Consider the following 17,663-nt stretch of genomic DNA (forward strand, 5'->3'; position numbering starts at 1 on the left):
TGCCCTAAAGCATGCCGTGTATGAATGCACTCACTTTGAATACACTATATAATAGTGACCTTTTTAAAGAAGTTTTCTTTCCTATTGTTCTCATAGCCACAGATTTCAGCAGAAATGTATAAATACTGAATTCAAGAATGAACCAAAGCAGAGCAGAAGTAGTAGACAATGAACATACTATTTACAACCTTCCTACAGAAAAAGGAAGACCAAAGAGAACATATGAACACATTACATGACTACATATAGTTATTAATTCTGACTTTCTGTAATGCTGTGCTTTACAGAGCTATTAGCTAAAACACATCCTGAGATCTGTCTTTGGCAGACAAACATTCCAGGATGTTCTCAGAAAACGGTGGATGAATATTTCACTACTGAGAGAATATAATGCAGAAAACGTGCAAAAGCTTGCTGAGGACACCACTGCAGCCTTTCAAACCAGAATTGTAATTTATATGCATAAAGATACCTTTCTCTCATTCACAATTCAATAAGCCCATCCTACATTTCATTCTTAACATGAAAATACATCATGGATTAATATTCATTCCTGATATTGTCTGGCTGATGTGTCTGTATGATTAATGAACCAATAAGCAAACAGGAATGTATCTGTTTAACCTCTTGAAATTATCTTGATACAACAGAAATCTACTATAAGAATAAAAAGCTTTCAAAAAAAATTACCTCAAATTTAAGTGTCTCCATTAGAAAGCAGAAAAAATAAAATGGATGGATGAAAGATGGAAATAAGCAGTCACAAAAGCTGTTAGTAGACACACTTCCTCAAATTTTTTTTTAAGTATTCCAGTGTTTTTAATGCCTTTGCTTAGTGGAAAAAAACAGTCCTGGCTTTATTAAATTTACACATAATTTAATCTACTCATCTTGTTTAATTCTGTGGGCACTCAAGTTAACAGTCAAGCCTAGGCCCTGTATTTTATGAAGATCTATCAGACACTGAAACAAATCACAATCTGCAGAGATTCATAGAAATGCCTAGCTCCACAGCAGTGCAGCTGTTTTCATAATGTGTTTACTATGCAGGAGTCACTATAGTGAAAAACTAAACATGGAAGGAGTAGCTCAGAATGAGCACTCATCTGAGATCTCTTGACACCAGTTTCAGGCACAATTCTGACATAAGACATAAACACCCAACAAAAAAACCCAAACCAAACAAACAAACAAAAAAGGACAGCAATGAATACATTTAGGTGACAATTGTAGAGCTATACTATTCTTCACATCCCTCTCCGGCAGCATTTGAAGATGCTCATATAGCGTTAAGATGATCTTTGTTATTCTCTTCACCTACACCATGAATTCAACATTTTAAAGACAGCTCACTTTGGGAACCAATATTAATGTATGTATCCTCGGCCAGCTTGGCAAAATAGCCAAGGATGCCATAAGAACCACTTTACGCTTTCAGCCCTTGAGGTGGTCTTAAAGAGCAAAGCTGAGATGAAACATGGCCAAACCTTTATGGCCAGAACGGTACCCATTCTGCCAATGAAGGACTTCCATTTCTTGTTTTCTTATGGCTAACACTTTTCACAATTGCATTCTTTTTAAGAAAAGTAGAAAAGTTTTCACCACTATGACTTTAAGTATTATTTTTTTTTTAAATGTCTGATCTGTCACTTTACATCAACAGAACACCTTTTATTTTGAACACATCCTGGGCTATTCTTGCCATATGTTGGAATTAAGCAGAGAAGACAGTAACACTTCTGAGAAGAACCAGACTGCCACTGCTTACCATGTTCTGCCACGCAGCAACTCAGTCTTCTCTGGTTCAGCCTACATACTGATGATACTACACAGACATCTGATATTATTATAATTGCTGCAATGTAGTTTATAATCCTTCTATACATCTAAGACTTCTTATGTGAACACATTGTAACACCTAGGGGTGTCATGCAGCCTTCTCCCCAATCTGTCGTTACTTCCAGGAGTACTGAAAAAACCTTCTTCGCTTGTCTTTTTTCCTGTTAAAGGCTGCACTTTAAAGCTACATTTTAAAATGGCTAGTTATGTCAAAACTTAAACATACCTAATTTGGGGGAATAGGACCAATTCATGCTTCTGTGAGGATGTTTTAAGATGAAAGATTTTTGTTACACCCATGTCACTATGTCATTTTATCTTCACATGAAAACTAAATATCCAAAACCACAAAAGACTACAGAGACAGTATTTTGAAATGAAATTTAAATTCTGCAGCATAGTTGTGGGATCTCACAGTTAAAACCAAATTACAATTATGCAGCAACTTACATGGCCACATAACCACATTATATTCATAACTCCAACTGTGATATTCCTTTTTTCATGTCTGATGAAGCTCTTGGCATACATAATTTTAACTTCAAAACAATGGTAGATTCATGTTTAGTACAATACTGTACCCTTGTACAATTCCTGGAGCTCAACACATCTCTTGTGAGGGGAGGCAGGAGGGAAAGCCCTAAGGAGTTTAGAATAATGCTGGGCAGCACTTCTCTAAAGCTCTCCAGTGCAAACGAAGAAACAGAAAGTTAAAACTGCGGTTCTGAATTCTAGGGCACATGAAACCGCATAATAAAAAGATGTCAGAAATCCTTCACAACAGGACAGAGGATACTAGAAGTCCTACAGAAAGCCTAGGCATTTCCTCATGTAAGCTGGTGAATTCTGCAAGGACCCCACTTCACTAGGGACCACAGATCTGCATTGACAAATTTGGCTGGCATTGCTGCATTGGCAGGGCAAAACGGAAAATGGGGAGAGCAAAATTAAAAGATCTCAAACACAGCTGACAGCCTTCGGTGAAGACTGTTACACTGTGAAGTCATCCATTAGTAAAACTATACCAACCAACACATCAGTGAGGTGCAACAACATGCAGCGAGAGAATTCTTCTGCAGGTATGGATTTACCAACTCCTCAGTAGAATAAATTATATGTTGGACAAAAGCCTTTTTGGCGATACTGTATTTTTATCAGGATTTCTTGCCATTATCTTTGTCAGAGATTGCCCTCACTGTCACGGTAAACAGCATCAAACAGGCTTTAGCCAGGAGTGATCGGAGACAGTTTGAGGAGTAAGGTTTCCTCTTAAAGATCCAAGTCAGAGCTGTTGCATCCTTTTTTCTCCATCTTGTATGGAAGTGGAAGTGTTCAGTGGTGGAAAAGCAGCGGAACCAAAACCGAGAAAACTGCATATTTGCTATGGGAGAGGCAGTTAGCTTTGCTTCCTTAAACACAGAGTTATCATCAATTCTATAAGCAAGAACAACAAAAATGGACAAATGTTTTCAGATCTCCCATCAGCAATTTAAAGCTTCTTCCACTGACTCAGCCAAAGCAGAGCAAGCCTTCACAAAGTACTTCTGAAGAAACCAGCATATTCTGCAACTCAAGTAGACAGTGAGGTCCCTTTTAAATGAGATGAATTTTAGAAGTTCAAATTCAGGAAAATACGGTGAAAAAATGTAAAAAATAAAAAATACCTCAACTAACATGAGAGCAATAGATTTTCTTTCATACTGCAGCAATAAAGAGAGGAAAACTAAGGTGGTGTTGCCTGGAAACAGATTACAGGTGACATCCTGACATCTTGACCTTCAGATATGGTGAGGCCTGGCAGTCACTCACTTTCTGCTCTAGTCAGCAACAGGCAACACTTGGAGGCCATTATGCAGTGGATTGCGGAGCAGGGGGGTATGTGTGCAGAACAGATTTGTACCTTACACACAAAATATTCCTACAATAAATAACAGGTGTAAAAAGGCCTCCCATTTGACAGTAAGAACTAGAAAAAAACAAAAATGAAAACCAGTTTGCAATATCCTTTGAGATTTTTAAATCTTTCGTAAGTTCAAGAATTATATACGTCCTATGAGAATACTGAAATTATTATCGACCTTGTATTAATAATTTTTTATGTATTTTAACACACTAGCATCCATTTTCAGGCACATCTACTCAAACATTAACCAAAACCATTAATTTTCAGTAACAACTGTTTTTAGCTGCATGTAGCTCAATAAGAGAAATAAGTCTTTGAATCACACAGGTATTGCTCTATTTCTCTCTCCCAGTAGAAAGAGCACAGCTCTGTCAGAAGGTTTTTTCCTCTGCTATTGGGCTCTTGTAATAACTTTTTATGGCAAGAAAAGGCTTTGCAACAAAAAGCATGAGGGCTTTTGGAGGGTAGATATTGACAGAATCATGCAATTTACTGGAATGAAGAAACATGTCTATCAGATAAATTACAAGATTCAGTTAAGAAAGAGGCTTTTTCATCATGATGAATTAGTATTTTCCACTTTCATATGAAAATCATGGCAAAGCTAGCACACACATCTTTAGGTATGATTATTACCTCCGAGTTAGCCTGTTCTGCCTGCAAGTGCTTGCACTCATCTTTCAGCTTTTCAGATTCTCTCTCACGTTCCAGTGTCATTTTGTCCATCAGTGTCTGAACTTGGACCAGCTCCTTTTTCAGGACAGCCACATCTTCCACACCAGGCCTTTGTAGCTGAAAAGTAGAAGAGTAGCAGTGAGCAACACACTGGTGGCAGACATGCTTCCAGTGTCGATGTCATCTCTAAAAGTCTTACAAATCGTCCATTTATAGACAAGGTGACATATACAGTATTATAGCTGTGCACACAAAAAAAAAAAAAAAAAGAAAGAAAAAGAAAAGTACTTCTCATTCCCAAAGGAAACAGGATTTAATGGCTGGTTTTCAGTTCTTGCCTGCTAAACTTTGAACTTGTTGATTGATTTCAACCAAATCTCACAAACGGGAAAAGGTCCCAAAGACTTAATTTCTGTAATTTTTATGTGGGTAGATGGCTAGGTACAGGAGGGAGAGCTTCCGCGAGACAAAACACTGAAGTGACAGGGAATCCATGCAAGAAATTTATCTGAAGTCATAATACTCTGAGAAGTAGGCTGTATTGACTCCTCTACTCTACAGAACAGATTACCATATATGCTTTACTGCTGTAATACTCACAAGCCCATCTCAGGGCTGAGACACATAACAATCCAGTGCTACGCAGACTTTTATAATGACACTGCCTCTGTCTTCAAGAACTATTTTGTAAAACCACAAGAACAGACAAAAAAAGGGCAGCTGAAGGAAATGTCTTGAAGGTACTGTCAGACATGCCTCATACCAGACCCATCGGTAAATCTGTTGGTAATTACATCTAAAGCACTGTAACATCCCTCAAAATGAAAAGCTATAAAGGGAAAAGAGAGAGAATGCAACAGTGGGCACCAAACAAAGCAGAAAAAAGGAATGCTGGCATCTAGAAGAGAAAAGGTACAGGAAAAGGGTAAGAATCCAGAAGGAGAAAGGAAGACAAACAACTAAACAGAGAGGAATAGAAAGGTCCAATGGCTGGGCATGGCCAGAGGGACTCATGAGCCCTTCAGGGCAGCCAACTACAAGGAAGAAGAGGGATAAACAAGTCCTACTTTCCTCCAGGCTAAGCAGGGGCTGAGTGGGAGAAACTAGGAAGTCCCCTTCACTACTCTTTAGAAGCGGCACGACTGCTGAGTCACTGGGCTTGCTCCCTGGAGCCATGGCTGTATATAAAAGTCACCAGGAGCCAAAAATCCTGGAATATATGCACATTGGTATTATCAGCCAAGGGCAAGAGGGACAACATTAACATAGACATGGTGGTGACAGCTGCCAGCCTTTCAGCCACCATGTCACAAAATACCTCTCTGAGCACTTCTTATGAATGCAGCTGTCCAGGGACAGTCAGAGAATAACATCTCATGGAAAAAGGGTGATCTAAAGACAGCTGTGGAAGTCAGCAATGGCATGCTCCAAGTACAGGTCTGCACAGCACATCTACGTGTGTAATACTCTGCAAAATCGCTGAAGGTTAGAGCATCAAACAAGCAGACTATAATATAACATAGGGTAAATTTTAATATACAAGTCAGAAACAACATACATTTCCTCACTGAAAAAGTAGGTCAGTGAAACAGATCAAAAACAATGGTGTTCTGAACTTTTTCAGCCCACAAACAGATGTCTCCAAACTGCATTTGCAAGCATTTAAGTATATCCCTCCCTTGACTTGAAAATAACAAAAACACTAGTGTGACGTGAATACCAGCTCTGTCTTTAAGTCTTCGACTGTACTTCTCTCCTTCTGCAGTTCTTGTGTCAGGTTTGTCACTTTCTGTTCTGCACTTTCCCGAAGGCTGATTTCTTCATCATACTTTGATTTAAGATCTAATAAGAAGGAAGTTGAATAAATGATCACTTGCACAAGTTGTACAAGTAGAGAACAGAATCAGGCTTCATGTTAATATACTTACCCACAATTTCAGTGGCCAGTTGTGCCGCTTTTTGCTCAAATAAGTCTTTCATTTGCTTAATGTTAAAATTTTCTACTTGGATCTCTTCTAGTTGCCGTTCTAATGATTCTATTTCCATAAAAAGAATAGTATTATTTTCTGGAAGAGCTAGGACAAAACAGTTACTCACACCCGTAATGAACCAGAGCAGGGAAATAAATAATCCAAATTCACCTAACACTCAATTAGCTTAGCAAAGTGAACAACTTTATTGACGTTAAATATCTACAAGCATGATGCTGGAACCTGTCACTAGTCGAGTACTCTGCAGGATTAAGTACATATTGGTTTTCACTGGTCACAAATAGCTCTTGAGATCACTGCAACACGCTGCTGAATTCTGAGCCCCGAACTGCAATTAAAAGCTCTTTAATCATCATCAGTCAGACACTTTATGCGTACATAAGGAAAATTTTATTCCATGAGTGCCTCATGGAGAAAAACAACGAGCAAAAATTATTGGTCTGCAAAACAAAACAAAACAAAACAAAACAAAAAATTCATGGTTTTCTTTGCTAGCAACGAGTACAGAAAAACACTAAATAAAACCAGCCCTGACAAATGCTAGAGTTTAAGTATCAACTATCACCGTCTTTCTCAGCAAAAGACTTGTACTGAACGCTTGAATATATAAAATAATTAAAAACATGTTCAAAACTACTCATGAGAACTGCTTTCAGAGTCAGGAGAACTCCTGTCTCACTTCTAGACATTACAGACACCGAGCCTCTGGAACATTTCTCCAGACTACAGCTATCAAGAGCTATCTATCTTAAGCACTTACAATGAACTTTTTTTCCAGTAATTGCACCATTCCAGCTTTCTAGCTCTTTAATTTACCAAAAGTGCTTTTTCCTAAACCTAAAAGCTACAGTGAAAAAAAAAAAATCAGAAATTCCAGAACAGTGCAGAAATTAATATAATAAAATGTTAGCCACCTGCAGATGTAGCCGTTGTCAATCCATCAGACTTAGAATCCTTAAGAAAACAGAATAAACACATCATTAGACAATAGGAATAAAAACTACTACTTCCAAAGCTCACCCCATTTTTGGAAAAGACAGGGAAATAAAGACTTCTGTGCTTATTAAATACTGCACAGTGGTATAAAAATACCAGACTTCAAACAGTTACATCTGGAAAACTGGAAAAGGCCAAGATGATTTTCCATTTCATGTATCACTACACTATCATGCTTCCAGACCTGCAAGACTCCAGTAACAATCCCCTCCCTTCCCTTTCCTCAATATTGAAATCTGCCCTAAAGACAGAGGTTACAGACATCATTAAATATATTCTGAGAAGGCATTCTGTCAGAAAGCAATTTCTGAGGTTTGTGACAATCTAGTATTTAAGTAGCTCACAATAATAAAAGAAGCGAGAGCTTCCTTACGGCACAGCACACCACAATTTGCCTTGCCTTGTTTGTTCAGTTCATCTGGACATCTGTGAAATCACACTACTGTTCTCCAAAAGTTCTTACAAGAAAGACCCCATCACCCTTTCTCATAACAGATGAAACACCAGATTTTCTTTAATAAACTGAGTTCTGAATAAGCCCAACAGAAGCAAAAGTCTGAACTGAACTTGTACGGAGTAGTATAGAAGGATCATTATCTGTTCTGACTTTGTTCTTCAGATTTATGTATACAGTTGCATTGTGGAGAGACAACTAGCTTTGTTTTCAAGAACATGTCAATATTCAAATTATGGAACTAACTAAATCAGGCCACGTGCCTTACAAAAAAGGTATTAATCTTCAATGTCAATGCTGATGATAAACCTGCTTCAAGTATTTTAAAGCAATTACTTGCTGCCGCTGCCCCTGCAATTTCTCTAGTTCTTTCTTCAGCTCTTCTGAATACCACCTCTCCTCCTGGGGGAGGAAAAAAAAAAAGGAGATGGGGGAGAAAGAACTGTAAATTTGGTTGCTTGAGACAGTGGAGCACTTTGCAATTTGAAACAAAGAACCAAGCGCAAGTAAAATACATTTCCAACCTTCAGCGAAGCTTGCAAGTCTTGGACTTCTTGTCGGAGCAGTGATACTTCATCTCTGAATATATATATCCACGGAGTGGAGAAAATGAATATGCAGTGGTTACATTTTGTCAATTACTTACAGTTTATAACATGTATTAAATAACTGGAGTGATAGCCATGTACTACATAAATATAACTTACATAATTATAAATAGTTATTTTAAAGTTTTTTGAAACTTGCAACAAACTGGATTAATAGATACTTAGTTCACTTTGCACATCACTTGAAAAATGCTAAACAAATTAATTGGATAAGTAAAGAAATAGGTATGCAAAAAGGCTCATGAAAACAGAATGTAAATCTAAATCGGTGCATCAGGTCAACCACATGAGTTCAGAACGGCAAAGCTGTGCATTGGGACGTTTAACTGTTTTGCATGCCTTTTTATGAAAAGGACAGGTTTATTCTCCTTGACTTCCCATATCATGTAAAAGAACACTGCTAAGAGACAGCATGCTATCCTGCTCCTTTTGAAATATGCAGTTACATAATTTTTCATCCACATAGCAATTCAGTATGTCCCACAGACACACTCACTTAATGGTCTGAATGTTTAAAGCCTTGGGATTTTAAATTCTCAAATTTCGTGCTCAAGCCTCCAGCCATGCTAGAGCCCAAGATCCACAACTACTACTGTTACTAATTGATTTAGACAGCACCCTTCTAAATCACAGGTCTCCTTACAGAATTGTACAACTATACATATAAGGATAATGTTGCATTACTGAGATACAGCCACTCCAAATCTAGAATACACAGGTCATTAAAATAATGCAAACATACCCTTTCTTGTTGTTTGTACAGCGGCAACACTGAGGAGTACACAGAATATATGTGTGTCAGTGCCGATGCCAACAAATTCACTCAGTTTTATACTACACAATTTTATTGCTGCTGTGCTGCATTATCCCCTCCCCCACAGATGTTCTTTTAAATTATCTCATGCTTAGGAGGAAAAAAAAAAACAAGGCAAGCTATTCCTTAGCTAAACTGGGAAGGAATAGATTCAATCTACACTAGCATATTAACATCAGGTCAGGGTCATCAAGCAGCAAGTGAAACACATGCACTTGAACCAGTGAAGCAAGAAGTCCAGGGTGGACCATTTTTAATTGTAAAACAAACATGGGACATTGATAGGCTAATTTTTTTCAGAGGAAGATTTTCTGCTATTTACACATTATTCTGCCTGTGTGAGACATTCACTGGAGGTTTGCAAATACAACTTTACTGAGGCAGGTGTAGCTGTAATCCAAAACCCATACACTGGTTGTGGGTGGAGAGGAGGGAGCAGCTTTCTCACCAGTATGAGTAACTAAATCAACTAATATTCACACCTAAGATTATAAACAGAATCTCAGGCAGGTGAAACAGTTAACTATATTGAAGTTGGGCTGAACATATACCAGATCTGCAATACTGAAGCATTTAAGATGCTCTGGTCTTTGTACCACATAAAAGGTTTTGAGCTGTATAAAAATAGTTTGTAGTAGAAGGGAAGGAGGAGGGATAGAGAGAGAGTTTGTAAAGTAAGGACCCTTCTACAGTAGTTGCCTCGATATTCCCAACACAGTTTTGCTTGACAGTTTTAAGCTGAAAATTAAATTCAGCTTAGCTGACTAGTGGAAAATGAATGGGGAAAAAAAGTGTAAGGGATTACTCTAGACGCTGTAAGTTTGTTTTTCTTACTGCCATCCAAATCCTCACCAAATCTCCCTTTCTGCTACGGCTGTTACAATCCCTTCCTTCTCTCAGCACAGCTGAGCCTCACCATCTGGCAAATCCTTACTACCTTTTCCTTATGCCCCGCTCCGCTCCCCACCTGTAATGCCAGTGCCTCCATCCTAGCACCAATAGCCTGAGTTACCTGATTTACTCTTGGCACTTAATCATGGTAGTTCATTGGGGGGCGGGAGGAAGAGGACACAATGTAATTCATAGCACCTAGCTTTCTCTATTGACTAAATGAGGAATTTCACCTCCCAGTTTTGGTCCCATGAATTACATGGAAGCTTCACTCCTAGATGGCTAACAGAGTGGCTCCCTGCTGCAGGCTGCAATATTTCCTTAATACGGGATTCCAAGTCTTGGAGAAACATGTTTATGTTGAATGAGAGTTTTCTCAAGCAAGCATGCAACTGAGAAACATTAAAGAATGCCACACTAATAGGAAGAAATAGCTCATGTGTTACACAACAGCTCTTACCAGACTCCCTTCACTCCATCCAAACTCCCTGACCTTGTCCCCTTTTTCAATTATATGAGAGAAAACAAAACCACTTGTCCTTAAACTGTCAAGAGCCAGGAAAAAAAATAAATAAATTTCACCAGCCAACATCTGGTTGACATTGGAAACTTGCAGGCATAAAAATAAATATTTCATAAACTATATAAACAATATAGTTATGACCAATAATTCCCCCATGTGAATGTTATTACTCTACTAAGAGCATCATTTCAGGTCTAAGTTATATCACTCCAAAAAAGTTTAAATCATACAGAAAAGAAATACTCATTCTTGAATAAATGTGCACATAGGAAACCCAATATAGCCTCACTAGTACCCTACCATTTTCGCCTATATAAAGCCCTAATTTTAATTCCTTTTGTTGCAGCAGCTGGGAGAGGAGGCAGCTATCCACAAGGAAGGGCCGATCCATGCATGAAGACAAGACCTCTGCTAATGCTGGCTTTTACTGGCTTGCCAGCTCTGCACAATACTGGGGAGATACAGATCTTCATTCGGGTAACAACTGAAATATGTTACCTTTCACACTCTTCTCACTGAAGAACTACCCTCTCTTGAGTTAATTACATAAATATATGTATTTCTTTCAGTGGAATTATTTACCATTTGGAGTCACATTTCTACTAATGACAAAACATTTGAACCATTTACTTCCCAGCATTGGCAGAAGCCAGCTCTGTTAGCAGGTGACCACCCGCGGTTTCACTTTACCAGTTCCTGCTACATACCACTGCTCTCAAAAATAAAACAACCTGATATGTTTCCTAGGAATATATTTAACAATACAGTTTTGACCAAACAGTCAAATAAAATAAATTAGAAAAGATTTCTGAAGATCAACATGGAGTTTCTGGAACACAGAAGGACAACTAGTGAGACAGACAGAAACTTCTCAGATTTGCAAATAACTAGGTAATATGGGAACCTATTTAGGCAAATACTGATGTTGTAATTACCCAGTAAGTACTCTAACTACTACCCAGGGACAAAATCAGGTTTCTTCTCTTATCTTCAGGGTTGTCCTCCCCCACCTTCAAAAGATGAAATTTCAGCTCTATGCTGGAATTTAGAAGGAACCTGTATTTTTTTCTGCCACACTCCTAAAAAATCATTCCGGACTGAAATACTGCATTGCCAGCTGCATGAGAAACAGGTGACTTAATTAACAATGCAAACATGTGTATCTGGTTTTCATTTATTGTCAGATCAATATCAGCCAATGTAAGTTTCAAGCTGCTTTTTAATTGTAGTTGGAAATGGGGCATGAACATTTAAATACTTGACTACATAATTAAGTGTTCAAATTAATACAGCCTTCAGTGTAATTAGAAGCAGCTCAACACTGACACAAAAGCACATGCACAAATGAGTACTGTTGCACCTTTCCGGTGACAGATGACCTTCCCCTCCATGAGTTGAATCAATGCCAGAATTATGAACTGCTTCATAGTGCTTGAACAGTTCCTCAGCTGATCCATGAGACTTCATACAGAGAGGACAAATAAAGCCCTATTATAAAAATAAAAAAAAAAGAGAGATTAGAAGTAAAGTTTTAGGTTTTTCCATCTTATTTTTACAACAAATTCTAAATTTTGTTTGCAAATCTAAAAGGTAGCAAATACAATTGTTAAGATTCATACTAATTATTTCGTGCTCCGATAACAGTTTTGGCAATGAAAAAGTTAGAAAATGCCTACAAAAGTCGTATTTCATTATTCAGTGGTGTTTTTCCCAACAGCATTACATATTAGCAACAAAACCTTTATTTAGAAAAATAAGGAGTCATTTCAGAAGGACTGCTCTGCAATTTCTGCCCCCCAAGAAAATATTTTTCCATACAACTTTTCATAAAATCAGATTCTTCTTCCAAAGAGGAGGTAGGGTTTGGAGTTTGGTCTTAGAAAAAGGAGATACAAAAAAAAAAACACTCTAAAGCACAGCTATTCATATACCTATTACCACCATATTTAGGCTATTAATTATTAAACGCAATTCAGAGAAATACTACCTCAAGAAAATCAGATCTCTACAGCCTAAAGAATCAGAAATCATCCATTTTCATTCCAGCTAATTTACTGCAAGCTTACCAGAGCGAAATTTAGCAGAGCAATGCCCTCATTCTACCCATTAGCCCACAGACAAATGAAAACAGTATATATTATCTACCTCTAAACATTTGTGGAGTGTCCAAATTGCCATTTATCAGAAGTACCATCCATCTCGTTTTTCTAGCAACCTATTACACCTGCTTTTAAGTGCTGGACTTTATATTGGTCCTTCACTCATTTGGCTACCATGCCAACTCCAAGCCCAATTCCCATTTACATTACAGCCCATTTGCACCACGGTGGCAAAAGAGAGACATTTCAGAGTGAGAGGCAACAACTTAATCTCACGTTAAAGGCTCCCTGTAACTCCAAGCTGTGCAGACAGAACCTCGTGTAAGTGAGATTAAGGCCCCTGTTTCTTAAATCCATTTCAAATGCGCTTTTGCATATTTATATGTTACCCTTAAGGCCCTTATGCCAGTATAAATTGTAGTGCACTCCAACGCTAAAACAAGGCTCTACAGCATCCAAGATGAGAGTACTCCTGTGGGATTATCACACTTCACGTAACATATTCCTCTGTACAATTTCTGAAGGATATATGAAGAGTTTCAACACTCCTTTTCTTAACTTTGCATTTGGACGTTACAAAACAAGCCACAAAACTTTAAATACTAGCACAAAATGAACATACTGAATGTGTATGCTGATAACCACAACAGCACTCATTTCCTAACTCAACATTCATAGTATTTTGTTTCACTAGTCACTAAAAATTCAACAACCAAACACTTACATGGATTTATCCCAGGATACTCAGCTACTCAAACGTGGCCAGAGCTCCAGAGCACTGAACAGGGACCTCCTAACTGCTATTACTTGTTTAGTGCTTCAGAAATAACTGAATACAGTTGCTTGTCAAACCCACCACATATCATATTGAAGACTAATTTTTGGCACAACTAGATCAAACAAAACAGTATACTCCTTCCTAAGCAGAAAACAGGCATTTACCCTTTAACAACCATTTATTTATTTCCAAAATTGATCAGCACAGTTTCACTCTAGATTAAACCAAGTTAACTCATATGTGTGTATACATGCCAAAATAGGTACAGAATATTGGTTGATCTGCTAGGTTCCTGGCAATGTTTATCTGATACAATTAGCGTTTAATTATATGATGGCAGTGACGGTCACTCTGAGCAAAAGAACCAGACGGAGATTCCTGGCAAACAGCAAGGGCAATGAACTATAGGAGGGGTCAAAAAGCAAGGGATTTCTTTTTCCTAGTAGGTGAAAGCAGTCAGTCTCATACAATGACAGTGCAACAGCATCCTTTTGGGATGAAATGCTACCAAGCAGTTCTCAGTGTTGTGTTTAGTTTCCCAGTGATGGGAAGGTCTGCTGTTCACAGAGAAAAGCAAATGTTCCTCATAGCACCAGTAAGTGCATCTAGAAAGAACGACTGTAGAAAATTGCTCTGGCCTCTCCTTCCTTTTGTCCTTTATTTCTTTTCATTTAAACAGCAAAATCTGTTTTCTTTGCGCTTTTTTTTTTTTGTGGGTTTTTTTGTGGTTGGGTTTTATTCCGCAGAAAGAGGAGCCCTGGAGAAGAGGAAAGAATAGATTACATGCGCAATTAGCCCAAGGGGACAGCAATCATTCGTCTCAATTATTAGGCAAAGCCAGCCTAAGATTTCCCAGGCAGGCAGATCTGAAGGCAATGGCTGCAAGGACAAGGGAAAATGCTGCAGCTGAGAGCCCGTGGGGTGGACGGGAGCTCTGGGGAGGCAGGCGTGCTGTTACCGGCATGGGGGGAAGCACAGACAAAACCTCCTCTTCATGGTAGAAACTCCCTTCCTCTCACACAAGGAGGGATTAAAGCACATCACCCACCAGCCCCAGCCTCTCCACCAGCACTGCCGTGACCACAGCTGGCCTCGCTTTTGGGAGACCTGGCGCTGTTGGGAGGCAGTGCTGGGTTACAGCTCTCACGCACCCCCGTACTCCAACGCAGCGTTTCCTTGAGGTCTGAGGCACAAGCTCTAACAGAGTAAGACGTCACCCTTCTGCAACGGGGCATCCTCACCACGGAAAAAGTCATCCTCCCTCCGCTCACACATCGGAGCCTTAAACTGCACGAACCCAGGACCCAGCTGCGTCTCGCAGGCTGATAATATTCAAATGTCGACTCTGACATCAGCAGCGTTAATTCAGTTCTCTTTAGAGTAAGAAAATCAGAATCATCAGGATCTTCCTGGCCACCAGACAGTAAAACACAGAAGTGTAAAGGTTCCCCATGCTGCAATTATTAGTCCCAGGTGACAATCTTGTTCGGGGACTTGAACTGGTGGGTCTCTTGCTCTAGCTCTTTTTAAAAAATTTCGAATACGGTCATAAAAACATCTCTCTCTCAGCATCATCTCGAGATGAATTTGAAAATACATGCAAAAGTGTATTTTACTAACCTAAAGACAAATGGGTGAGAAGAAGGAAGAGGGGAAGAAACCTGATGGTCTGAGATGCTTAAATCTTGTAGGCATTTTTGTTAGTTTGCAGGAATTTATATCAAGCGCAAGATATTCCTGTATCGGGACAACGCCTGCCCTGGATAAAGAGGAGACTGTGCAGTTACAACCATGAGATGTGACACTGGTCACCGCTGTGAAGTGTCCTTTCCAGTAAGTCTAGACTTGGCTCCCTTAACTACCAGACTTCTTTACAGAAGCAGCAAGTATGAGAGCAACGTTCTTATATTTGAAGAAGGAAGCTACCATATAAACCATGCACAGTTACACTTTTCAAAAGGCTGTATTTGCCAAGAGACACTTGGTAGATTTCATTTTAAAATGCATTTAGGAGTTACTCTGCATAAAGCACAGCCACAGAGAAGTGAAAGGCAATTCATATTCTTCATTTAATAAAAGCAAAGACATCACTTACAGCTCCTGCAGCACTGCATCATAACTCATAACTCCCTAATTGATGTTTCTAATTGGGCTTTATCTTTCGCTCTACATAGGGAGAAAAGAGCCCAAAAGAAGTTAAAGGATGATTAGTTGGGTTTTGTTTTTATAAATACAGAGTCTTTCCACCAGGAAATGACAATTTCTTGAATCCAAAGTTTTTTGCAGACACCTGTCAGTTAACAGAAAATAAAAATAAAACCACAACCACCACATGCACAAGTTTTTATGAGGAAAGAGTTCTTAAGATCACCACAAAATTGCTGAAGCAAGACAGAGCAAGAACGGTAAAAAAGAAAAGGAATCCAAACCGAAACCCCATATACATGCACAAACAAGCCCCTAGGACTCAACACACAATTTACAGCTCAAAATAGCCCCTGGCCCAGCAGTCAAGGCACTCCAGTGAGAACGAGAGAGGTGATAAACTTCAAATCCCAATTTTCTGATCCCAAGGGAAATGTTCTTTTTCAGGTGGACACCTGTGAGCCATGCCTAGCATCCAGCACCTCCACAGCACCATGCTGTTCACAGTGGGACAGGCCTTCCTCAGAGCAAAGACCCCAAAACACACCAGTTCCACTCGGAGCAGAACAGAAATTGCTACATAGAAGTTTTGTAGGAAAGTGTCTCACCTCAGCTTGACTTATAATGTCAAATTTACCAAAGATCTCAGACTCCGTGGAAGCACCAGAGGCTTCTTTATTTGCCTTTCTCAAGACAGACTTTCAAATAAGTCTGTAGAAGAATGTTTGTAGCTATTTTTCCCGCTCTTCTAATAGTTAAGATTTACTTTCAGGCCTGATAAAGTTAAGCTTCTCAGTGCTCTCTCTCCTAAAAGGCATACGAGGTAAATGATTCCTTTTGGGTAACATTAATATTCGTACGAATCATTAATACAGTATTCTTCAGGAAGTATGCCAGGATGCCAAAAGCAACACTGGAAGGAAACTCTCGCCACAAGAAATATCGTATTTATTTTTATTGTACCAATATAATTTACAGGGCTATTAACTGTTGGAAGAACTTTGGCCTCCCACATCGAAACACGCTGCCCAGCGGAGCAGGGGCACAGACCCACAGGTACATGGCACACAGCCAGGCTGACTGCAGGCTACTGTAGAGCCCCCCTAGTCCTCAGGCTATTTTAAAACTGATTCAGAAATAGTATATGTAACAAAAAAATTAAGGTACAGGACTGAATGATTCTGTTTCTCTGGGTTCTCCTTATATTACTCTGTAGGACTGGGGGGGAGTAGGGTAGTGGTATAAAAATGTATTTCTGAAAATTTCAGCCTTCTCAGAATATTGTCTTACTTGTAATGTTTTTTTCCTCACCATTCTGCACAAACCTGATGTAACGGAGTTGTGTAGTATGACAAGACATTTTGAAAAGAAGTATTTTCCTTCCTCACTAGCAAAGAAAATTGAAGATTTTCAAAGATATATCCTCAACAGGCTGAAGGCTTCCACTTGAGGTTTAAAAAATAATCAAACATTTACATGTAGGTGTCTACTCCCCAATCACTACCAATGGAGAGCTATTCAACACAGTTAATGGAGGAAGAAACTAGTCATCTGACCTAATAAATGTGTATACCATATGTAGGGTCAGCATAACAGCTCCCTGGGCTCCATCATCAATAACTGGAGCTTGAGACACCTACATACACATGCATTAAATCTGTCTTCATCTGCCAACTGCTCTTTTTTCCCCAGAGCTTTAATGAAATGGTCTTTGTAGAGCTAATATGAAATCTTGTCTTAAGCAATTAATGAGTGAAAGCACAGCTTACTTTATTCAAAGCTCCTTTTTCACAAAAAAAAACCAAAACACCTGCAGTTATCTGGCAGAAAGAAGATGACTTCTTGAAGAACAGTCCCACGGGCAAAACAGTTTTTACAGGATAGAATTCAGATTTGCTCATCTAGTTGAAGTCCAAGAAAAAAGGCACCCTATTTAAGTTTGAAAGT

At 38.9% G+C, this 17,663-nt stretch overlaps 1 protein-coding gene across 1 annotated transcript in view; it reads right to left on the reverse strand.

The window, feature by feature from the left end:
- EEA1 (early endosome antigen 1) overlaps positions 1-17,663 on the reverse strand; it is a 70,399-nt gene that overhangs the window by 36,677 nt on the left and 16,059 nt on the right. Inside the window, exons 3-9 of the mRNA XM_010561979.1 lie at positions 12,055-12,182; positions 8,383-8,437; positions 8,195-8,260; positions 7,323-7,362; positions 6,346-6,453; positions 6,138-6,259; positions 4,379-4,534 (exon numbers count right to left, since the gene is read on the reverse strand). Of these exons, the coding sequence (XP_010560281.1) occupies positions 4,379-4,534; positions 6,138-6,259; positions 6,346-6,453; positions 7,323-7,362; positions 8,195-8,260; positions 8,383-8,437; positions 12,055-12,182 (675 nt within the window). The remainder of the gene's footprint in view (positions 1-4,378; positions 4,535-6,137; positions 6,260-6,345; positions 6,454-7,322; positions 7,363-8,194; positions 8,261-8,382; positions 8,438-12,054; positions 12,183-17,663) is intronic.

Source organism: Haliaeetus leucocephalus, unplaced genomic scaffold (assembly GCF_000737465.1).
Source record: "Haliaeetus leucocephalus isolate CR32 unplaced genomic scaffold, Haliaeetus_leucocephalus-4.0 Scaffold151, whole genome shotgun sequence".
In the NCBI taxonomy this organism is placed as follows: Eukaryota; Metazoa; Chordata; class Aves; order Accipitriformes; family Accipitridae; genus Haliaeetus; species Haliaeetus leucocephalus.